The 25,453-nt window shown below is 42.1% G+C and overlaps 1 protein-coding gene and 1 long non-coding RNA gene across 13 annotated transcripts in view; one reads left to right on the plus strand and one right to left on the minus strand.

Annotated features, from left to right (window-relative positions):
• LOC149978235 (uncharacterized) overlaps positions 1 to 23,067 on the minus strand; it is a 1,155,107-nt gene extending 1,132,040 nt beyond the window's left edge. The window contains exons 1-2 of the long non-coding RNA XR_016486222.1: positions 22,929 to 23,067; positions 22,501 to 22,562 (exon numbers count right to left, since the gene is read on the minus strand). This is a non-coding gene — a long non-coding RNA (uncharacterized LOC149978235). The remainder of the gene's footprint in view (positions 1 to 22,500; positions 22,563 to 22,928) is intronic.
• LOC110488548 (uncharacterized) overlaps positions 1 to 25,453 on the plus strand; it is a 39,151-nt gene that overhangs the window by 5,037 nt on the left and 8,661 nt on the right. For 4 of the 12 annotated variants that reach the window (XM_021560791.3, XM_090198140.1, XM_021560790.3 and 1 more), the window contains exons 2-5: positions 15,547 to 15,626; positions 17,434 to 17,605; positions 24,145 to 24,277; positions 25,059 to 25,211. In XM_021560791.3, coding sequence (XP_021416466.3) covers positions 15,563 to 15,626; positions 17,434 to 17,605; positions 24,145 to 24,277; positions 25,059 to 25,211 — 522 coding nt within the window. In that variant the 5' untranslated portion in view covers positions 15,547 to 15,562. Of the gene's footprint in view, positions 1 to 311; positions 787 to 4,849; positions 4,907 to 11,762; positions 11,839 to 15,546; positions 15,627 to 17,433; positions 17,606 to 24,144; positions 24,278 to 25,058; positions 25,212 to 25,453 lie in introns of those variants that run through there. The other 8 variants (XM_090198133.1, XM_090198136.1, XM_090198134.1 and 5 more) reach the window with 5 other exon arrangements.

Genomic DNA, 25,453 nt, shown 5'->3' on the forward strand with positions numbered 1-25,453 from the left:
GTTGTTCAATTCACATTTGTATTGTTTTACATGTTGGTATTCTGTAATAACATACTTATCTGAGAATTAGGCCTATTATCAAACCTGTTCATTAATAGCCCATATTGATTTTCTACTTAGTCATCCTTAGTCATATGACTTGACATCCCAACATGACTGACAAAGGTTGAACCTAGAGGTTGATTTAGACACCTGTTGACTCCGGCTCAATGGCAAGGTGGCACTGTTTGTTGGGGTATTTTTATTTTTCTGATGGGGGATGAGTGAGTTCCCAGCCAGGACAATCCCCACGACGCCCCTAGCTAATTATCAGAGACACGGGTCAGATCAGCTGGAAGTAAGCTGCCTGATTGAGACAATAGCTGCAGGCTGGCGCTCGGGATTAAGCTATGTAACGGGGAGGGAGTGGGAGGTGGATGGGGGTGGGAAGAGCAGCGTGGGGCGGGCTGTGAGTTCACACTCGTGTCCTCCCACTGTAGGCTAGTCACTGGGAGGGCAGGCAGCCTCCACTCAAAGATAGCACTGTGTCTTTATCTTTGTCTTGCCACCAGCTGCCCTTTCTGCTGTTCTGTCTTAATTCATGTGCATTAAGAAGGCGGGTGTTTGTGTAGTGGACTGGTGGCCTTCAACATTGCAGTTGGAGCATGCACAGGGACTTCCACGTGCCAGCACTCAGACAAGCTGGTAAAGGATGTACTAAAGAGCGAATCCGCTGCCATTTATTTTGCTTGAGCATTCCCATCTAGAAACCATGGCTGGATTTTACGGCTGTTTGCGGGGGAAGAAGTAAGTGTGCTCTGCTTTTCTGGTTAGATATATCAGACCCTGGCAGGATATCAAACATATCGATCGCCAGAGCATTTGTCTGAATGGAACATAATCAATCATTGGTTGTACATGTGTGTCTTTAGATAAGGGCTATAATTATTTTACTAATCCTAATATTAGGACACAGTAGACCTGCATTGGTTTTGCAAGTCCTACCATATGAATAAATGGTTCATTTGAAACTGTAGTGTGGACTGGATTGTGAATAATCTGTATATGGGCTGTTTGTTTGCAGTGTCAGAGAACGATCTCTCCCTTTATCCTAGTCGTCACTTGCTTCTACATCCACAAAGTCTTAAACCCTGCCTATTTGTAAAATGTGTCTTAAAATAGTATTTTTAACCCTAAACTTAACCACACTGCTAACCGTATGCCTAACTTTAAATTCAGACCAAAAAGCTAATTTTTGTTTTCATGATATAGCCAGTTTTGACTTTGTGGCTGTAGAATCTAGTGGAAACCCTTTATCCTTCGGTCTCATGACATTTAAGACAATAAAAGCTTTATTGACCACTTGCTTAGTTCATTGAAAAAAAATGTGAGAGCCAGGCAGCCCTTTTGTTAACCTTGTGAACTGACTCACTTAACAGTAACTCCGCCTGAAAGGGATCAGTTATTCTCTCCCAGAGTGAGTAACTGACTGCTGCGGTTTATTCACATCCTTCCAACCCCACATCCCAAACACCCATTTCATGGTGTCAGCTGTCCCAACTAAGTTCCCCTTAGCAGCAGTCTGGCTAAGTACTGGCTTTCAGGTGACACCTTGTACACAAACTGACTTAGAAATGGAGACCATATACAGTATGGATACCAAGCACAGTAGAGTACACAACATACCATCCTAAAGTAAACAACTCGGCTAAGATGTTTGGGACACCTGCACCCTTTCACATGGTGCTCTTTTACGCAGTCTTCTCTGGACAGTTGATGCCTTCTTACCATTTCCAGATGGATCTGGTTTAATGCTAATACTCCCAAGTCAGTAAGAAGGGCTTTTTTTGAACTGTGCTATCACCTAATGTTTTTTTTCTTCTCCCTGTTGGATTAACAAACTAGATTAATGCTTGTGCACACACAATGTCTTTCTTGCCGTACGCCTTGTAATTTGGGGCAGATGTGTAGGCTAACCCTTTTGTTGGCAGGCGTCTAATTGTGTGAATGCACCCTTGATGCAACTTGTAAATTCATGATACCCATTTCGTAGTCTGACTTGGTCACTCCTTTTAGTTTAGTACCGGAAGTAAAGAGAATTCCATGGTTTTGTGCCTCTGGTTCTAGACAAACATTAAGGTATGTGAGGTTTTACTCAACAGCTGAAATTACTTTGGTAAAGAAGAACTGTGCTGTGACGAGCTGACCAACCACTTTAGAAATACAGCCTCGTATGGGGGCTCCACCCATTTTTTGAAAAGTGTTCACTCAACATAGCAAATAAAGTTGGGTTCAACCTCAATAAAATAGACAACACTTCCCTTCATGATATCCTAAAATTCCACCCATTGGAAATACTATAGTAGTTCTTCCTTCCAGGCAGCTTTGCCCTGCAGTAGCCTTGTTTGGAATGTCCTGGTTACTGTACTTCTCTTACTATGTTTTATTGGATATCCTGTTTGGTTGTTGTGGCCCTCTTGACATGATACAAACACAGTTCAGTTCTGTGGAATAGATGGTTTCCTGCCCAGGGCTGAAAATGGACGCTAGGAAAATGATTGGGATCCGTTTGCCCGCATTGCATTCAGTATGAACATTTCATGTTGAGCTACTGGCCTAGTACACACACCACTAACTTTACTTGCACACAATCTATATCTGTCCTCAGTACTCCACTGTCTGTGTATAATTTAGACTGCCAGAGAACTTTCTCACCAGTTGAAAGTAAAGTATAAACTACCAAACAAAACGCCCAGTGTCATTGCTTGGCACTACCGTTCAGTAACTATAGTTACTGAGTATTTTATTTTTACCTTTATAAAAATAAAAAAAAATAGGCATGAAGGCCTTGCAGTTTCAGGGGATTCTTGTGTTCAACATAACTGTGGAAATGTGTTGTAGCCCATCCCTAATTAAGATAATGTAATCAATTCTTTAACCCAGTTGATGTTTGGCACTGGTTCCACAGATGGATAACTCTATTACAGGTCCAAACCAGCCCCGAGTGATTGTTTTGTCCCACCCAAAGTTTTTTGCATAATAAAAATGGGACTTGTTTTTGGTCAAAGACTAAAATCACCAGGATTTTTGCAAAAAATCTGTTTTATTTCAGAACTCTGTTCAAGTTTTGACAAATAGGAACAATCATTGTGTAGATTTGCTCTAGACCATCCAAGTCTGATGGCGTGCATTAAAATAATAGCCCATTTGTGGAATAATACCTGAATATGCAAAGAATACTGCATATTTCTACCTCAGTGTACCTCATTTTGGGATGCATCACCATGAAGAGAATGACATTCATATCCATAATTATACATTTGTGTAGTATGTTACCATGTGTAAATCCACTTCCTGTAGTTCATTAACCAAAATAGATTTTTTTTTCAAACTCACTGTGGCATGTCAAAGCTGACATCTTTGAATCTTAATTTGGAGCATATAAACTGAGTGAGATTTTACCGAAATTCTGTCACCAAACTTTACATCGGCACAGTTCTTCCAGTAAATGTGTTTTTGTCAAATATTCAGTGTACATACATTTTAAGTGAGAAATCTGAGACGCCGGGGCAATTCCACAGTAATGGAAAAGTAATCTATAAAAGGTTTCTAAATGGTCTACCCGTGAGGTTTTGCCGTCATGCTTTTACATTATTTACATTTCACAAAGGCCAACCTGCAGTGAGTACTCCATTCATCTTGTATCCAACCCCATTTCCAAAGAGATTCTCTTGTCCGGTTACCAAAGACCACTCCGCCTAACATATTCAAATTATTCAGTCATGCAACACCACGTCAATGGTAGGCCTAGGCTATATCTTTCTTATTGACTTGGTCACTCCTTTTAGTGTTGCGGTGCGCTAAGATTTGCCATTGCGTTAGGTTTGTTCCAGTGTAGTCAAACATGAATTTCCTGTGTTTTATATATATTTCCACACTGAGGTTTCGAGAAGTACTGTGAAATTATGATAACCCTGTGTACAATGTCTATTCCACTTTGGCTCGGCATAATTTCATTGAAATTACGTGGAAACAATGTTCATTCAACCAGTGTGTGCACAGTGGGAAAGCCCCTCCTAGTGTGTGTGTGTGTTTCTGTTTGAATAGACTGCCTGAAATGTCTGCCTGTTCTGGCCAGCCTGGTGACATCGCTGGTAAATGAGTTAATAGACCAATAAGTCCTAAACCAATAACAGCTCATTTTCAGTTTTGCCTTCTCCACTCAGACCACTCCCAGACAGTCGTAGCAAAACTCTTGCTTGAGAAATTACTCTTTGCTAAGATCTTTTACCTTTTTTTTGTTTTGTTTTTATTTATTGAAAACAATCACAGTAAGATACTTAATTGTTACCCAGGAATGATTTGATAGAGAACTGCTGCATTGGAATTTACTTCCTATTCCACAAATATTAGAAGTATCCTGGCTGTTGACTAGAAAACAGTTTCAAAGGAAAGCTTCAATCGCACAATATGTTCAGCACAGCAAATGTGGATTTAGTCTGGATGCGAAAACCAGATGGCTCTCTACTGACTCTGCTGAAGAGTGTGTGTGAAAGTTGTAATCAATGTGTTGTCTGTCTCATAAACCTTGCTAGTTGCCATCCTCTAATCCTTGATTGCGTAACATAGGTGACTCCTCACATCTGACTTTGAAATAGGCAAGCTCCAGTACAAAAACAATACTCAAACCTGGCTGTGTCCCTATATGGAATTGGCAGACTCCTCTGTTTAAATTCCCCATAACTGCCTGTGTTCAAATGCTTTTTCATCTTCTAAGTAATGGCTTGTTTATCTAACGTCTTGTTTCTATCATTTAATGCTGCTCCTTTCCACCATCTCTCTCTCCTCCCTTTCAACTCCCCCTGAAAAGTTAAAACATGAAACGGCGGACGTCATCGCTGCTGGCCGGTATTGGAGGCAGTCCAAGGTCAGTCCGTTAGCCCAGTTGAAACCTGCTGCCTCTGAACCATGCTGCCCCATTGAGTAGTTTGTGACGGGTTGGTCACGTGGTCAAACCCTGGGAGGTTATGGTCCATAGGCTAACTGTGACAACCCCAGGTGGCATATTCCGCCCAGAATGCAGTTGTTCATAAGTACAACTATTATGATTCCCTTTGGACTGTGTGGACCTGTATAGACTAGACCAATCTAATTTATCATGTAGTCTAAATCAACTGTGGGTGGTGTTTGTGTTGTAAATGTACGTCTCTTTGTGTTGGTGGTTTTTGTCAGTCACATTGTCCACCTAGGTAATAATGCCTCTATCTTTTGAAGCTTTATTCATCTGTGAAGCAGCGATTGGAACATTTCCTCAGAGTATGACAGAGGAAATGAATAGGCAGTATCAGATGGGAGAGTACTGGTAAAGATGGCTGTTGTCCAGAAGTCAGGCTCATTAGATCAGATTTCTCTCTGCCTCCCTCTGCTCTCATGTGTTAAAGTCAACGACTGTGCTGCTTTTGTCGCCTGACGAACGCTGTGGAATTTTTCAACACTCGCTGGAGCGGAAGATATTTTTGGTATCTCCGATTTGTTCAGGCAATTCTCACATATAAACTTCATTGGGAGGAAGGATGTTTGACATGCTTTTTACATTTCTATCACCAATCATGACGAATGAAGTCATTTTAGGCCCTTTTTAGACCTATACATGTCTCCCGTAAGGCCCTATGATCGATGAACTGTACATGATAGACATCTTTGTGTCAATATACTCCTTATAGTGTTTTCTCAAATATGCAGTATGTGTAGATTCTGATAATTGTTTAAATTCAACATTACTATCCAGGAAAGCCAGGTTTCCAAAAGCTGGGCCTAAAATAGCGTATAAGAGATCATACAAAATATTTTGTGACTATTAAATATATTTGTTGGTCAAATTGAGAAATTGTGAGTAAACTCGACAAAGAAGAATAAACTGTATTATGAAGCCAAGATCAATGATAGGAAGAATGATGGGGGAAACCTTGGAGTACATATTTGTGCATAAAACAAATAATGAAAGAAATGCAATTTAAAGGTAGCATTTTGTATGGGATAGGTGGACAAATTATTGTTATCGCTCAATAATGAGAAACCTCCTGGCATTGACAACTTAGATGGAAAGCTACTAAGGATGGTAGCTGACTTTATAGCCACTCCTATAGTGTTTGTCCTCCGGCCTGGAGGGAAGCCAAAGTCATTCCACTTCCCAAGAATGGTAAAGTGGCCTTTACTGGTTCTAACAGCTGATTATTCAACACTATACGAGTCATCAACCACAGCTAGTGAATTTACTGCAACCCTAAACAAAACGTTGCAGTCAGTTTTAGAATGGGTGGCCAGTTATAAACTGGTCCTGAACATCACTAAAACTAAGAGCATTGTATTTGGTACAAATCATTCCCTAATTTCCAGACCCCAGCTGAATCTGGTAATAAAAGGTGTGACCGTTGAGCAAGTTGAGGAGACTAAATGACTTAACGTTACCTTAGATTGTAAACTGTCATGGTCAAAACGTATTGATTCAATGGTTGTAAAGATGGGGAGAGGTCTGTTCGTGATAGAGATGTTATGCTTTTTTGACTCCACAAAGCAAGTCCTGCAGGCTCTAGTTTTTATCCAGTCATATGGTCAAGTGCTGTAAAGATGAACCTAGTTACGCTGCAGCTGGCCTAGAACCGAGCGGCACGTTTTATTCTTTATTGTAATCAGAGGGCTAATATCAATAATATGCATGTCAGTCGTTCCACAACTCTTAGCATCACTTGTTTATTCTAAGAAATGTGTTGGAAATTCCAAATTGTTTGCGTAGTCAATTTACACAGCACTGGCACACTTACCCCACCAGACATGCCACCAAGGGTATTTTCGCAGTCCCGGGTTCAGAATGAATCCAAAGAAACCTACAGTATTATACAGAGCCATGATTGACTGGAACTCCCATCTCATGTAGCGCATCAATGTGACCTACTTGTGTGTATGTACTGACATGTACAGTGCATTTGGAAAGTATTCAGACCACTTTACTTTTCCCACGTTTTTTGTTATGTTACAGCCTTATTCTAAAATGGATTAAATTGTTTTTTTCCCTCATCAATCTACTGTGCACAATACCCCATAATGAAGAAACAAAAACAGGTTTAGACATTTTTGCAACTATTAAAAATATCACATTTACATAAATATTAACCTTTTACTCAGTAGTTTGAAGCACCTTTGACAGCGATTACAGCCTCAAGTCTTGGGTATAACACTACAAGCTTGGCACACCTGTATTTGGTGAGTTTCTCCCATTCTTCTCTGCAGATCCCCGCAAGCTCTGTCAGGTTGGATGGGGAGTGTTGCTGCACAGCTATTTTCAGGTCTCTCCAGAGATATTCTGGCTGGGCCACTCAAGGACATTCGGAAACTTGTCCCGAAGCCACTCCTGCGTTGTACTGGCTTTGCTTGGTTGTTGTCCTGTTGGAAGAATGAACCTTCGCCCCTAGTCTGAGGTCCTGAGTGCTCTGGGGCAGGTTATCATCAAGGATGTCTTTGTACTTTGCTCCGTTCATCTTTGCCTCGATCCTGACTAGTCTCCCAGTCCCTGCCACTGAAAAACATCCCCACAGCATGATGCTGCCACCACCATGCTTCACCAAAGTGATGGTGCCAGGTTTCCTCCAGATGTGACGCTTTGTATTCAGGCCAGTTCAATCTTGGTTTCATCAGACCAGAGAATCTTTCTCATGCTCTGAGTCTTTAGGTGCCTTTTGGCGAACTCCATGCGGGCTGCCTTCTTACTGAGGAGTGGCTTCCGTCTGGCCGCTCTACCATAAAGGCCTGATTGGTTGAGTGCTGCAGAGATGGATGTCCTTCTAGAAGGTTCTCCCATCTTCACTGACAAAGCGCCAGAGTTTTTCCTGAGTGACCATCAGGTTCTTGGTCACCTCCCTGACCAAGGCCCTTCTCCCCTGATTTGCTCAGTTTGGCCAGCCCTAGGAAGAGTCTTGGTGGTTCCAAACTTCTTCCATTTAAGAATGATGGAGACCACTATTCCTTCAACCTCATGGCTTGGTTTTTGCTCTGACATGCATTGCCTTTCCAAATCATGTCCAATCACTTGAATGTGCCACAGGTGGACTCCAACCAAGTTGTAGAAACCGCTCAAGGATGATCAATGGAAACCAGATGCATGCAGGGAAAATAGAAATTGTATAATTATATAATGTCACACCAAAGGACATTAAGATTTTTGTTTAAAAAAAATGAAGAAAAATGTTGTGAAATACAATGTTGTAGAACATTAAATACTTCAAATAAAACACACACAAAAAAAACAAGAACATTAAGCAACTTTGTGCTGTAAAATGTTAACACTCACTTGGGCTCCCCAGTGGCCAGCGGTCTAAGGCACTGCATCTGTGCTAATAGGCGTCACTGCAGTGCCTGGTTCGAATCCATGCTGTATCACATCCAGCCATGATTTAGAGCCCCATAGGGCGGCGCACAGCGTCAGCCGGGGTAGGCCGTTATGGTAAATAAGAATGTGTTCTTAACTGACTTGCCTAATTAAATAAAAATGGGTATGAAGTGAAATCATTTCTGGTGTTCAAACAATCACCTGTTAACAATGCTTAAAAAGTGAACATGTAAATCATGCTAATGCTTTTTAAAATTGTATTCTTGAATTTATCTTAAAATAACATTTTACTGAAGTGAGTTAAATAGTTCTAAACTTTTCTTTTCTCTATACCTCTTTCTCCATTTCTCCCAAAGCTTTTCTCTTTGTGATGGTCGCAAAGACATCATTCTAAATCTTTCAATTTCCCCCCTGGATTTCTTTAGATATCTATAAGAAAAAATAAAATTACATTCTCAAAAGTAGGCCAAATACTCAATTAGGATCAGGGGTGAAATATTTCATTTCTTCCCATTATGGGGACCTCCCATGTGCGCACAATTATTTTTATTTTATGGGCATAATCATAGAATTACACAATCCCTAATGATGTAATAGGCTGTCTATGGGCCTAATAGTAAGTTGTTGTTTTTTTTTTTTCTTAACTTTTAAAATGTACTGGCATAAAGTTGCATTAACACAACCAGTCATGTTACCTGATCGTCAAACATTTACTTCAAAAGGCTGTACTGTAGGCTACCTGTGCACATTACTCAGGGACGGCGCCAAGTCGGCCGTTGCTGAAATAAAATGGTTTTAAGCCCAATTTACAGTGCATTCGGAAAGTATTACATTTTATTACGTTACAGCCTTATTCTAAAATGGATTCAATAAAAAAAATCCCTCAATCTACACACACACCCATAACGAAGGGATAACTGGTTTAGATTTGTTTTCAAATGTTTTAAAATAAAACTAACCTTATGTAAATAAGTATTCAGACCCTTAGTTATGAGACCACGAAATTGCGCTCCAGTGCATCCTGTTTCCATTGATTATCCTTGCTGTTTCTACAACGTCACTGGAGTTAACCTGTGGTAAATTCAATTGATTGGACATGATTTGGAAAGGCGCACGTGCGCACACACCGGTCTAAGGTCCCACAGTTGACAGTGCATGTCAGATCAGAAACCAAGTCATGAGGTTGAAGGAATTGTCCATAGAGCTCTGAGACAGGATTGTGGATTGCCAAAAGGTACCTAAAGTACTCTTAGACCATCAGAAACAAGAGTCTCTGGTCTGCTGAAACCAAGATTGAACTATTTGGCCTGAAAGCCAAGCGTCACATCTGGAGGAAACCAGGCACCGCTCATCACCTGGCCAATACCATCCCTATGGTGGGGGTAGCGTCATGCTGTGGGAATGTTTTTCAGCAGCAGGGACTGTGAGACTAGTCAGGATCGAGAGATGAATGGAGCGGAGTACAGGGAGATCCTTGACGCAAAGCGTTCTGGAGCAGGTTTGGACCTCAGACTGGGTTGAAGGTTCACCTTGCAACAGGACAATAACCTTACGCACACAGTCAAGACATTGCAGGGGGAGCTTCGGAACAAATCTGAATGTTCTTGCGTGGCCTAGCCAGAGCCTGGACTTGAACCTGATCGAATATCTCTGGAGTGACCTGAAAATGGCTGTGCAGCGACGCTCCCCATTCCACCTGACAGTTTGAGAGTATCTGCTGAGAAGAATGGGAGAAACTCTCCAAATACAGGTGTGCCAAGCTTGTAGTGTAATTCCCAAGAAGACTCAAGGCTGTAATCGCTGCCAATGGCACTTCAACAAAGTACTGAGTAAAGGATCTGAATACTTATGTAAATGTGATAACCCTAATTAGCCCATTGTCATTATAGGGTATTGTGTGTAGATTTGACGGGGGAAAAAACAGTTTAATCCATTTTAGAATATGGCTGTAACAATGTGGAAAAAGTGAAGGCGTCTGACTACTTTCTGAATGCACTAGATATTTTTCTGATCATTATTGTCAAATAGTAGGCTATTAATCAACTTGGCTATAATTATATGTTCTCTTCTGTCATTACTTGATGCTTGTCTAGAATACTAAATAAAGCCTTGCTCACCAGAATGTCAGAAATCGATAGATTGATCAATGCATCATCAACAATCTAGTGGACATCAATAAAGTTGTCTTTATTTCTGCTTCTTTCACGGAGCAAGGACATTTGGTGACCAGGGAGATTTCCAAATGAGTTTGACCGGTTTTAAGGAAATTAAAAGCTGTGGAAATAGATCCAACATGTTTCTGATAGTATTTCAGTTTGTCTAGTTGTGTGTGTGTGTGTGTGTTTTTTTTTTTGAGGTTGAAAATTAAATGGTCAGCTTTTATGTCGCTGAATGAAATTACATGTTTATTCTACACAAAAGGTCCTTATGCGCACATTCGCAATCCCTCAAGATGCTGAAAGAAATAATTTATCCACACCTGTTTACGAGACTAACATTTGGTCTATAATTGTACTGTGAGGAACACTTAATTCTGCAGCGGTTAATAGCATAATAGCCTACATGTAAGTGTCCAGACTTCAGTTACTATTCCAACTGTTAGGCTACTCCATTCTAAAATAATTACGGCATCCATACAGTGCCATTTGATAAATGCAAAAAGACATTACTTACAAAACACCAAAAAGTGTTATGAATGACATTTGTGGATTTGTCATCATTCATTAGGCCTACCCAAGTCTTGTAACCTGAATTGATGCATATACTGCTGTCCGTGCGCGTTTCGGTCTCGGCCACTCATTTCTGCAATGGCAATTTGTTTTATCGCTGAACCACACGAGTTTGTTCGGTCATTTTTCATCTGACTGACATGCGGGAATGATCGCGTTCCTACCGGACCGTTCCCGAATTACTTTCACCGCTGATTAGGACTATGTTAATATCAAGCTTTTTTTCATATTTTCTGTTTACTTTCTGCGTCTCTGGACATCCTCTTTTCTCAGCATTTCTCTCCCTGTATTTTCATGTTTTTTCTGTACTCCACATCTCGTCTTAAGCAGACAGACTTGTTTTCTTTTTGCCTGTTATCTAACAATGTACCCAGGATCTTGACTTGTACTGAACAAAAATATTAACGCAACATGTAGAATGTTGGGCCCATGTTGCATGAACTGAAATTAATGATCCCAGAAACTCTCCATATGTACAAAGCTTCTCTACAATGTTATGCACAAATTTGTTTGCATCCCCGTTAGTGAGCGTTTCTCCTTTGCCAAGAATCTGCCCACCTGACAGGTGTGGCATATTAAAAAGCTGATTTAAACAGCATGGTAATTACACAGGTGCACCTTGTGCTGGGGGCGAAAAGGCCGCCCTAAAATATGCTATTTTTTTGCTACAGATGTCTCAAGTTGAGTGTGCAATTGGCAAGCTGACTGCAGGAATGTCCACCAGAGCTGTTGCCAGAGAAAGGAATGGTAATTTCTCTTCCATAAGTCACCTTCGGCGTAGTTTTAGAGAATTTGGCAGTACCTCCCACCGGCCTCACAGCCATGGTGGCGGGGTTATGGTATGGGTAGGCATAGGCTACAGACAACAAACATGCATTTTATTGATGGCTGTTACGTACGCCTCTTGGAGGGAATGCAACACCCTGCTACAACTCTCCGTGGAGTGAAAAAAGGTGTGCGGGTAAGGATGACCGAGGCAGAGAATATTTACAGGGAATTTATTCTTCCACCTTGTGAAGGAAAAGGCGCTGGACAGAAGCAAAGAAAGTTCCCCCTCTCCTACCTTACCTGCTTACCGACTGGTTACTTTTCTTAGCACCACCTGGCACCCCTAATAAACACTGCCTTTTCAAGCTGCAGAAGGAGTTGGTAATTGAGGACAGCTGTATCCCCTGACAAGAGGGTGGGGTCAGAGCTCCAATTAGTGATGGGCTGACCAATCAGCTGCTTTGGAAGCCATTTCCTGAAACACGTATACATACAACCCCACAACACAGAAACTGGGGAACCTAACGATGGCAATTTAAATGCACAGAGATACCGTGATAATCCTGAGGCCCATTGTTGTGCCATTTCATCTCCTGCCATCACCTCACGTTTCAGCATGATAATTCACGCAAGGATCTGTACACAATTCTTGGAAACTGAAAATGTCCCAGTTCTTCCATGGGCTGCATACTCACCAGACATGTCACCCGTTGAGCATGTTTGGGATGCTCTGGCTCTATGGGTACAGCAGCGTGTTCCAGTTCCCGCCAATATCCAGCAACTTTGCACCGCCATTGAAGAGAAGTGGGAAAACATTCCACAGGTCACAATCGGCAGCCTGCTCAACTCTGCGAAGGAGATGTATTTATTATGGATCCCCATTACTCTTCCTCGGGTCCAGCAAAATTTAAGGCAGTTTGTAAATCTTTATTTTTTTACATTTACAATAAATTCACAGATGTCACAACACACTGTGTGCCCTTTAGGCCCCTACTCCACCACTAGCACACACACACAGATTTAGTACTGTAGATGTGTGGATGTGCCTATGTTTGTTGCTTCAGTGCTTCACAGATTTTAAAAAACAAAGTTTACTGCTTGCATCAGTTACCTGATGTGAAATAGAGTTCCATGTAGTTATGGCTCTATGTAGTACTGTGTGCCTCCCATAGTCTGTTCTAGACTTGGACTGTGAAGAGACCTCTTGTGACATGTCTTGTAGGGTATGCATGGGTGTTCAATCTGTGTGCCAGTAGTTCAAGCCGACAGCTTGGTGCATTCATGTCAATACCTCTCATAAATACAAGTAGTGATGAAGTTCAACTCTCCTCCACTTTGAGCCAGGATGGATTGACATGCATATTATTAATACTAGCTCTCTGTTTACATCAAAGGGCTGGCTGTGCTGCCCTGTTCTGAGCCAATTGCAAAAGTCATTTTTTTGTAGCACCTGACTACACAACTGAACAGTAGTTAAGGTGTTGATGGTGTTTTATTATGGATGTACTGCTCCCCATCTTAGCTACTGGGCTCCCGAGTGGCACAGCGGTCTAAGGCACTGCATCTCAGTGCAAGAGGTGTCACTACAGTCTCTGGTTTGAATCCAGGCTGTATCACATCCGGCCGTGATTGGGTGGCACACAATTGGCCCAGTTGTCTGGGTTTTGCCGGGGTAGGCCATCATTGTAAATACGAATTTGTTCTAAACCGACTTGACTAGTTAACCTTTTTAATTATGTTTAAAAATAATAATACTGTTGTATCAACATGTTTTGACCATGACAGTTTACAATCTAGGGTTACTCCAGGCAGTTTAGTCATCTCAATTTCCACATTATTTATTACAAGATTATGTTGAGGTTTAGTGAGTTTTTTATTTTTATTTTTTTAACTGTGTGAGGCATGTGGTGGTCATGCCAGATACTGACTGCTTTTCTGATCCATTCCCCTACCTTTTTTAAAGGTATCTGTGACCAACAGATGCATATCTGTATTCCCAGTCATGTGAAATCCATAGATTAGGGCCTAATTAATTTATTTCAATTGTCTGATTTCCTTATGTAACTCAGTAAAATCTTTGAAATTGTTCCATACTGGGTTCATATTTTTTGACCGTGTAATTTTTATGTCACACCAGTGGACATAACATCACACCAAAGGATGTTTCATGTAGTTTGGGCAATCTGGGGCCTTGGAGTTTAGCTAGCATTCCACTACTGTACCCACTAAAATATGTTCACATGTCATACAGATGAATGATTTCAAGCATTTTCATGTAAAAGGTGTTGCACCAAATGAAAATAAAACTGACACTAATGTGGGAGGATCAAAAAAAGTCCCATATATTGATACATTCATAATCAAATACTCACCCTCAGATCATGCCATGTGCTCCAGTCATGTCTTCTGCACTTCCTGTTTGGGCAAGGATCCTTCAACCGCAATGGCTTCCAGATAATAACTTGTTTTAATATCACAATATTGCGCCACACCGGTGGACATAAATAAAACATTTTATAAAAGCAACTACATTTGTTCAGAGAAAATTGAGTATGGATGGACTTGGGAAATATTCTCACGAATAGAGATCTGTGTTAACATGCTACATATTGGAGAGAAGGGTTTTGCTTATTTTTCTTTAAATTTATATTAGAATTTTATCACACAAACGCGTCACATTTAGTTAAAGAACATTGTAAAAATGGTATGAGTCTAGATGATCCAAACAATGCAGTGTCTTCATAACCATAAAATTGAGTTTTCACAAATGAAAGTAAGCTATGTTTTTGGCACATTGAAATGAAAAAAAGCAGTGGCACGTCAACCACCCATTTATTCTCAGACCTCCTCGGGTATTTGTACTATGCGGCTGAGTGTGATTGAAAGTGTTAGTATTGTAACTTCTCTCCCTTTCGTTCACTCTCTGTTGATATTCCTTGTTTTTATAATCATCGCATCCAGACTTAAGTTAATGTGGAAATTAACAAGTTACTCCTAAGTAATTGCATTTGAAGACCTTTATTAAGACTGCCCCCGAACCAGGGATATTGACTTGCACAAAGCATAGCCATTCTCATAAGCTCTAACCCCTCATCATGCCCTTAATAAAATTGGCAGGAAATCATACATGCCGAGGAGGTAATTGCATTTGAATCATCTTTTATTAATGGAGTAACTAGTTTTGCACGTGTGGTCGAATTCCAAATTGCCTCAACATCCTGTTTAGTCATTCTGTGGGGCCAGGGGCTGGGACTGGCTGTCACTGACCCTCTGACTTCCTTGTGGTGCGTCTGAGGCTATCCTGCTGGGTGCTCCAGACCAGAGCAATCTCCAGCCTCCAGACAGGCCCCTCCAGTAATCTGCCCCAGCCAGGCACAGGCTGCTTATCTCAGCCTCTTCCTGTGCCACGGCAGGGCGGTGGCGTGTAGGGCGTTGTGGTAGTGAGAGACTGGTAGCCCCTCCCTGATCTCTTTTCAAATAGAGAGCAGGGTTATGAAAATGGTTGTTACCATCGCAGGAGATTCACACAGCTGAGTTACAGTAAATGGGGATGAATAAAATGCAGTGCCTGATTTGAATCTGTTATTGTAGTCAGTCCATGTAGACAAATGGTCTTATTTATTAGTATCCCAAATCCCTGGAAGGCTTCCCTCTGTAATATAGTAAATGCCTGTCTCTCCCTCACAGCAGTGACTGCAGCATCATGGCCTCTGGACCATCAGATGTGATGACCAACCAGGATCCTGCAGACTCCACAGAGTGCACAGGTAAACCCACACTAACTGGCTAATTATCTTGTCATTGGTAAATAGCACTACCACAGACAGAGTTTCCTATCTGATCAGATTTACAGTATCTAGTCTGTAGGGAGGGAGTGGCAAAATTACTCCTTGTCCACACAGTTTACATATATCCTCAGAGGCATATATCCATGTCTGAGAAGCCTTGGGGATCATTGTAAGTTGAAGTGATACAATTATCATTGTGAGAATCCCTCCACATGATCCATGCAAATGTGTGTTTCTTCTAGACCTGTGTGCTGTTAGCTCTCTCAGAAAGCATTGGCCTTCAGGGAGGATCAGGCCAAGCTTAAGAAAGTGATATTACAGTTTTATTGGCAGGAAATTAAGTAAAATATAATACATCTCACCACCCCTAAAGAACATTGTAAAAATATCCATCCGCCAACCCTTCAACCCTACTGTGATGTGCTCTGGGAACGAGGAAGTCAGGGACTGCAAGGTCAGGCTCGGCCCCGTCTCTGGAGGGCTAGCCGGGATGTGGATTAGCCCTTCCCTTCAGGAATAGGTCACACTGACAATCTCCTCTATTGGATTGAACTTCTAAAGCGGAGGGCGAAGTCCATTAAAGTAAATAATTTGTCAATGGCTGGAGGTGTGCCGGCCAGGCGGCGTGCCAGGGGATAATGTGGCGTACCCTGATAGTCAGGGGGAGGGGGTTAAGCTGCAGTCAAGATAGAAGCCCCGTGTGTAATATGTCCGTGGAATTAGAAGGGTCTTGGCCATGCCTCTTCCAAAGGGTTACAGTTTGTAATAGAATTAACATCAACTCAAGGAGAGTAATTAGTTGTTAGGTACGGCAGTGCTCACTAGATCAATGAGAATATTTAGTGGGAGAGTTTCTTATGTCTGACTGTTTATGTGTACCATCTTCCCATATAAGCCCAAATTTGGCCTGTTGTTCAAAAATCAAACTCTGCACAAAATATCTTGGTCTCCGCTTACATGTTCAGCTACTACAGTATATACATTCATAAATCTGTAGTAGTCCCTCTCCTACTGGACTTGAGTTTTCCCTTGATTTGTTGACTTCAGCCATACTGAATGGCCCAATTCAAAGTGTGTGATAATGCCAGCTCAAGGCCTTGTCTGTAATTGGATCTCAAGTGTTTTCCAGAGCATGTGAGCCACAGGATTGTGTGGCTTTATATATAAATATAGTCACTACTACCAACCCTTCACTTCTCCAAGGCAGTGCTTGCTCTTTAATCAGACAATTGTATTCCTAGCTGCTAAAGGTCTCCATCCTAGGATTGTTCATGTTGTAGTCATCCCCTCTCAAATATTGGCAACATTTGTATGGATCCAACTAACTTGACCTTCTCTTTGATAATTGGCCTTTCTGCTGCACCGTTTCACCTTCTGCTATTTTGGCGTAATGTCATATTGTATCTAAAATAGTGTGCTGTATTATGATTTTGCACCTCAACAAACAGTTAAGATCTCTGCCTTGTATTATTCTCATGATTTGGGATTAGGGACAGTGTTTAGTTAAAAAGAGGTGTTGAGATTTTAATTCGGTGCTAAATTTTAAATGGAACTGTTGAAGTGTTTTACTACCCCTCTCACTTGGTAATGCAAAGGTACATGGGTTTTTGACCAACACACAGTAAATTACTCTCACTTTACTTGAGCTCACATATGGGAGTAGATGTTCGTTTAGAAGCTTTCATTAGGTAGTCTTATTTGTTTGCTAGTGAAAAGACAAATGGTTAGGGAATAGCTCCCATTGTAAACTGGAGATAGATATCATGGTTAAACATCTTCATTGTAGGCAAGAAGAAGTCCAAGTTCCAGACCTTCAAGAACTTTTTTGCTAAGAAGAAGAGAAAAGAGGCTGCAACTCCTGCCGGGGACAATGGGTTGAAGTCTAGCCAGTCCAGTGACAATGTCAATGCCCCTGAACCAGCATTCCTCATCCGGTCTGAGAAAGACGAGGGCTCTGGGTAAGATTTATATTTTTCTCACAGGTATCTTTTGGTCATCACTATGGCAACAGCCTTCAGGAACAATAAACACAATATTTACATCTTACAGTTAAATGAGAAAATACAAGCGATTTCATCCTTAACAAAAAACATGTCACTGAAATTCTCCTCTGTATGTTTACAACATTAAAGGCACATATTTGTCCTAATAGAGTGGACCTCTGGGGAATTAACGTTCTGCCTACCACTTAGTCACCTGAATAATAAATCAAGTCTTGTCCGCTAATTTTAGAGTTTAGCGAATTTTACTTCATTAAACATGCAGCCTCATAGGCTGCCTGCTGCAGACAACTTCCCCAGAGACATGGATCGAGTCCTAAATGGCTCCCCATTCAGTGCACTACTTTTGATCAGGATCCATGGTGTTCCGTTTCAAAAGTAGTGCACCATATAGGTAGTAGGGTTCCATTTGGGACATTACCAGAGCTAGTGACTTGTCATTACTGCTCCTTTAGGTTTTTCTACAAATGTTATTAGATTTATTCCTACATGATTGGATGGATGACCCAGCCACTGCCTGACTGCTACTTAGGGGAGAGCCCTGGGGCCTCATTTATAACTTCTAAGTTTCACACTAAATGTGCCATTTCTGAAAAGACTGCATACGTCAAAAAATATTGATCATGCCATACATCCGTGTGTTTCCTGTTATAAATCAGACCTGTCGTAAACATTGTGCATTGTGAACAAGCATTATAGTGCCACCTGGAAAACGCTCATGTGATCTTTTTTTATGGTGACAATAATGGCCTTATTTGCAGTTTGAGTTGACACTTTTGGAAATAGGCCATAGCATTTAAGGTGTGTTGCCAGAATACTATCGCTGTAGTATTCAGCAAAGGTCTGTGACTATTTCTGAAGGGGGAAAAAAATGGATGGCAAATTTGTTTGCTGAACATTGTATTTAACAATGTTTTGCATTGACCGTTTCCCCCAACCTAACTATGCGGCACTGCCCGCGAATTCTGAAACATTATCTAGGCCTACTCGAGGCATTTTAAATTGTATCTCTGCCGGCGCCGCCTCGCTTCGCGTTCCTAGGAAACTATGCAGTTTTTTACGTGTTATTTCTTACATTAGTACCCCAGGTCATCTTAGGTTTCATTACATACAGTCGAGAAGAACTACTGAATATAAGATCAGCGTCAACTCACCATCAGTACGACCAAGAATATGTTTTTCGCGACGCGGACCCTGTGTTCTGCCTTACAAACAGGACAACGGAGTGGATCCTATGCAGCGACCCAAAAAACGACTCCGAAAGAGAGGGAAACGAGGCGGTCTTCTGGTCAGACTCCGGAGACGGGCACACCGTGCACCACTCCCTAGCATTCTTCTTGCCAATGTCCAGTCTCTTGACAACAAGGTTGATGAAATCCGAGCAAGGGTAGCATTCCAGAGGGACATCAGAGACTGTAACGTCCTTTGCTTCACTGAAACATGGCTCACTGGAGAGACTCTATCCGAAGCGGTGCAGCCAATGGGTTTCTCCACGCATCGCGCTGACAGAAACAAACATCTTTCTGGTAAGAAGAGGGGCGGGGGCGTATGCCTCATGGCCAACGTGACATGGTGTGATGAAAGAAACATACAGGAACTCAAATCCTTCTGTTCACCTGATTTAGAATTCCTCACAATCAAATGTAGACCGCATTATCTACCAAGAGAATTCTCTTCGATTATAATCACAGCCGTATATATCCCCCCCCCCAAGCAGACACATCGATGGCTTTGAACAAACTTTATTTAACTCTCTGCAAACTGGAAACGATTTATCCGGAGGCTGCATTCATTGTAGCTGGGGATTTTAACAAGGCTAATCTGAAAACAAGACTCCCTAAATTTTATCAGCATATCGATTGCGCAACCAGTGGTGGAAAGACCTTGGATCATTGTTACTCTAACTTCCGCGACGCATATAAGGCCCTGCCCCGCCCCCCTTTCGGAAAAGCTGACCACGACTCCATTTTGTTGATCCCTGCCTACAGACAGAAACTAAAACAAGAGGCTCCCACGCTGAGGTCTGTCCAACGCTGGTCCGACCAAGCTGACGCCACACTCCAAGACTGCTTCCATCACGTGGACTGGGAGATGTTTCGTACTGCGTCAGATAACATTGACGAATACGCTGATTCGGTGTGCGAGTTCATTAGAACGTGCGTTGAAGATGTCGTTCCCATAGCAACGATTAAAACATTCCCTAACCAGAAACCGTGGATTGATGGCAGCATTCATGTGAAACTGAAAGCGCGAACCACTGCTTTTAATCAGGGCAAGGTGTCGTAACATGACCGAATACAAACAGTGCAGCTATTCCCTCCGCAAGGCTATCAAACAAGCTAAGCGCCAGTACAGAGACAAAGTAGAATCTCAATTCAACGGCTCAGACACAAGAGGCATGTGGCAGGGTCTACAGTCAATCACGGACTACAGGAAGAAATCCAGCCCAGTCACGGACCAGGATGTCTTGCTCCCAGGCAGACTAAATAACTTTTTTGCCCGCTTTGAGGACAATACAGTGCCACTGACACGGCCTGCAACGAAAACATGCGGTCTCTCCTTCACTGCAGCCGAGGTGAGTAAGACATTTAAACGTGTTAACCCTCGCAAGGCTGCAGGCCCAGACGGCATCCCCAGCCGCGCCCTCAGAGCATGCGCAGACCAGCTGGCCGGTGTGTTTACGGTCATATTCAATCAATCCCTATACCAGTCTGCTGTTCCCACATGCTTCAAGAGGGCCACCATTGTTCCTGTTCCCAAGAAAGCTAAGGTAACTGAGCTAAACGACTACCGCCCCGTAGCACTCACATCCGTCATCATGAAGTGCTTTGAGAGACTAGTCAAGGACCATATCACCTCCACCCTACCTGACACCCTAGACCCACTCCAATTTGCTTACCGCCCAAATAGGTCCACAGACGATGCAATCTCAACCACACTGCACACTGCCCTAACCCATCTGGACAAGAGGAATACCTATGTGAGAATGCTGTTCATCGACTACAGCTCGGCATTCAACACCATAGTACCCTCCAAGCTCGTCATCAAGCTCGAGACCCTGGGTCTCGACCCCGCCCTGTGCAACTGGGTACTGGACTTCCTGACGGGCCGCCCCCAGGTGGTGAGGGTAGGCAACATCTCCTCCCCGCTGATCCTCAACACTGGGGCCCCACAAGGGTGCGTTCTGAGCCCTCTCCTGTACTCCCTGTTCACCCACGACTGCGTGGCCACGCACGCCTCCAACTCAATCATCAAGTTTGCGGACGACACAACAGTGGTAGGCTTGATTACCAACAACGACGAGACGGCCTACAGGGAGGAGGTGAGGGCCCTCGGAGTGTGGTGTCAGGAAAATAACCTCACACTCAACGTCAACAAAACTAAGGAGATGATTGTGGACTTCAGGAAACAGCAGAGGGAACACCCCCCTATCCACATCGATGGAACAGTAGTGGAGAGGGTAGCAAGTTTTAAGTTCCTCGGCATACACATCACAGACAAACTGAATTGGTCCACTCACACAGACAGCATCGTGAAGAAGGCGCAGCAGCGCCTCTTCAACCTCAGGAGGCTGAAGAAATTCGGCTTGTCACCAAAAGCACTCACTAACTTCTACAGATGCACAATCGAGAGCATCCTGGCGGGCTGCATCACCGCCTGGTATGGCAACTGCACCGCCCTCAACCGTAAGGCTCTCCAGAGGGTAGTGAGGTCTGCACAACGCATCACCGGGGGCAAACTACCTGCCCTCCAGGACACCTACACCACCCGATGTCACAGGAAGGCCATAAAGATCATCAAGGACATCAACCACCCGAGCCACTGCCTGTTCACCCCGCTATCATCCAGAAGGCGAGGTCAGTACAGGTGCATCAAAGCTGGGACCGAGAGACTGAAAAACAGCTTCTATCTCAAGGCCATCAGACTGTTAAACAGCCACCACTAACACTGAGTGGCTGCTGCCAACACACTGACACTTTAATAATGGGAATTGATGGGAAATGTTGTAAATATATCACTAGCCACTTTAAACAATGCTACCTTGAATAATGTAGGGTAAGTAACATATCTCATATGCATACGTATATACTGTACTCTATCATCGACTGTATCCTTATGTAATACATGTATCACTAGCCACTTTAAACTATGCCACTTTGTTTACATACTCATCTCATTTGTACATACTGTACTCGATACCATCCACTGTATCTTGCCTATGCTGCTCTGTACCATCACTCATTCATATATCCTTATGTACATATTCTTTATCCCCTTACACTGTGTACAAGACAGTAGTTTTGGAATTGTTAGTTAGATTACTTGTTATTACTGCATTGTCGGAACTAGAAGCACAAGCATTTCGCTACACTCGCATTAACATCTGCTAACCATGTGTATGTGACAAATAAAATTTGATTTGATTTTTGATTTGTCTGTTCTACTGTAGGCAACTTTTATTTTTTTATTTTACGTTCTATTGTAGCCAACATAACTGAAATAGCTTATCTATTTACTACTGTGAAGTAGTTCCAATTCATCCCGTCTCATTTAACCTTTCTGATCTCCCCATCCCGGCTCCGGGATCGTGAATACAGACTCAAGCTCATTACCATAACGCAACGTTAACTATTCATGAAAATCGCAAATGAAATGAAATAAATATGCTAGCTCTCAAGCTTAGCCTTTTGTTAACAACACTGTCGTCTCAGATTTTCAAAATATGCTTCTCAACCATTGCAAAACAAGCATTTGTGTAACAGTATTGATGGCTAACGTAGCATTTAGCATTAGCATTCAGCTGGCAACATTTACACAAAAAAACAGAAAAGCATTCAAATAAAATAATTTACCTTTGAAGAACTTCAGATGTTTTCAATGAGGAGACTCTCAGATAGCAAATGTTCAGTTTTTCCTGAAAGATTATTTGTTTAGGACAAATCGCTCCGTTTTCTGCGTCACGTTTAGCTATGAAAAAACCCCTGTATCCAGGATTGTGTAAATCTATCAGCAAGCTCATTAGCATAACACAACGTTAACTATTTATGAAAATCGCAAATGAAATGAAATAAATATGCCATCTCTCAAGCTTAGCCTTTTGTAAACAACACTCATCTCAGATTTTCAAAATATGCTTCTCAACCATAGGAAAACAATCATTTGTGTAAAAGTAGCTAGCTAGCGTTAGCATTTCGCGTTAGCATTTAGTGTTAGCATTAGCGTTAGCATCCAGCACGCAACATTAACAAAAACATAAAAGCCTTCAAATAAAATCATTTACCTTTGAAGAACTTCTGATGTTTTCAATGAGGATACTCTGTTAGATAGCAGATGCTCAGTTTTTCCAAAAAGATTCCTTGTGTATTAGAAATAGCTCCGTTTTATACATCACATTTGGCTACCAAAAAAAATCCGAAAATTCAGTCCTCAAAACGCGAACTTTTTTCCAAATTAACTCCATAATATCGACTGAAAACATGGCAAGCGTTGTTTAGATTCAATCATCAAGGTGTTTTTCACATATCTCTTCATTGATACATCGTTCTTGGACACATGCTTTCTCCCCTGAATCAAATGGTAAAGTAGAAGCAGCTGGCAATTGCGCACCGAATTCGACGCAGGACACCAGGCGGACACTTGGAAAATGTAGTCTCTTATGGTCAATCTTCCAATGATATGCCTACAAATACGTCACAATGCTGCTAAGACCTTGGGCGAACGACAGAAAGTGTAGGCTCATTCGTTGCGCAATCACAGCCATATAAGGAGAGAATGGAAAACAGAGCTTCAGAAATTCTGCTAATTCCTGGGTGATGCATCATCTTGGTTTCGCCTGTAGAATGAGTTCTGGGGCACTTACAGACAAAATCTTTGCAGATTCTGAAACTTCAGAGTGTTTTATTTCCAAAACTGTCAAGAATATGCATAGTTGAGCATCTTTTCGTGACAAAATATCGCGCTTAAAACGGGAACGTTTTTTATCCAAAAATTAAATAGCGCCCCTAGAGCTCTAACAGGTTAAATTGGATCTTAATTTGTTGTATTAGCTACTTCGGGAGTATGAAACCATTTCAGTCAGAAATGTGAGGAACTTATTCTGCATTGATCATGGAAAAAGATAATCAGGAAAAAAACAATTTTTATTGCAAAGATCAAATAGATTTTTTTGCTCTTCTCACTAACGGCAAATAACTGCATCATGTCTTTTGGATTTTATGAATAAGCATGTCATTTCCCCCATTTGCACAAAATACTTCTTGCCTGCTGGCAAGGCAGTGCTTCAACCGTCAGAAATTGTGCATATATGGTCTAAGGTGTGTGGGAAGTTTAAGCATGTTCTCACATCAAGTACATTTCTTTAATATATATGCCAACTTTTGCGTGAACAGGTGCTGCACATTTTGTGGTAGTGTTTGTAAATGAGGCCCCAAATTATCTGAGTTGTCATTTTAACATGAAATCTCACACTCAATTGTTCTATTTCTTTTTTTTGCAAGGTCAAAAATCTACATGGGAAATAAGGCTCTGTCACATGACAGTGTCTTTGTCTCCGATTTGCCCCTGTCAGAGGTAAACGAGGATCTGGGAGCCTTTCAGGACAACATCCATGGAAAAGTCAAGTCTCTACAGGTGGGTAGTTAAGCCTGTGTTCCATACTTGGACTGGCTGTAATTCTGGATTTTGTACCTATAGTCCAATATCGTACACCCACAACAAGTGAAAACAATGTGTCTCCGTGGCTCGTGTTAGTATCTGATATTCAGCTCTCTTAAATCGGTATTAGCTTTGGCACTCTGTCCGTAGAACCTAGGTATAAAATTAGCCAGTCTGGTCATAAGCCGGGTAGACTGGGCGCTAGCTAGCTAAGGCTCAGGTCTTACTACCTGGAGTGTTCTGGGCAGACTGCCACAACGGGCCGGCGTGTACGCGCAGGCTAATACATAAAACGGTCTGATGCACAACAGCGTTGACTAGGCACAACAACATGCTAAAATGGAGGAGATAACAGATGTTTGGCTGGTGGTGTTCAGTCTATAATAAGTCCATTTGGAGAAGGATAGTGATTCTAATACATTTTGTTGGAAGGAGACAGACTTGAGACTGTCCTTGAGAGCAGCTGAGCTCATTCAGATACACACACTGAATGGACACTATCTGTGATACTGCTTTCTTTCACCACGCAAAGTCTGTTTTTCAGCTAGAATGGACCGATTGTTGCTTAACTCACTTTCACTTATCATTCTACTTTGACGAGTTCTCAACCACTAGGTAGGGTAGCATGCTCTCAGAACATGTGATCTGAAAGTGAAAAACCAATCTTTAGTACTCTTGCTGCACACAAGTCATATTTGTAGAAGTTTTACATTTAATACTTTGCAAAATCAAGGTTGCTAAGTATGTTGTCCTGCAGCTCCAGCTGAAACAGGCCATCCGGCTAGGCTCTCCTCCATCTCTGTGTGTGAAGGGGGATGACGCAGGGACTCTGTCTGAGGATGACGGCCTTCCCTGCAGCCCACCAGAGTACTCCACCCTGCACGCCGTCCTGGCTGGGGTGTCCCACAGGGTACGCATCATTATGCAGTGAGGACTGGCATCGTGTTCATGGGGTCAACTTCATGTTTGCAATCATTGGACCAGATTAGCTACGTAGCTAGTTCTGGTCTTCAGTACCTAGTACATGCCACACAATTATAATATGTGACTGCAGTCACATGATACCTGTCACATCCAATACCTGCACATACCACACATTCATGTTTCATGAAAGCTACCGTGAGGATGACTCGTGCTTATGTCTACAGATCT

Source organism: Oncorhynchus mykiss, chromosome 14 (genome assembly GCF_057628025.1).
Source record: "Oncorhynchus mykiss isolate SJ-2025 chromosome 14, ASM5762802v1, whole genome shotgun sequence".
NCBI classification, from domain to species: Eukaryota; Metazoa; Chordata; class Actinopteri; order Salmoniformes; family Salmonidae; genus Oncorhynchus; species Oncorhynchus mykiss.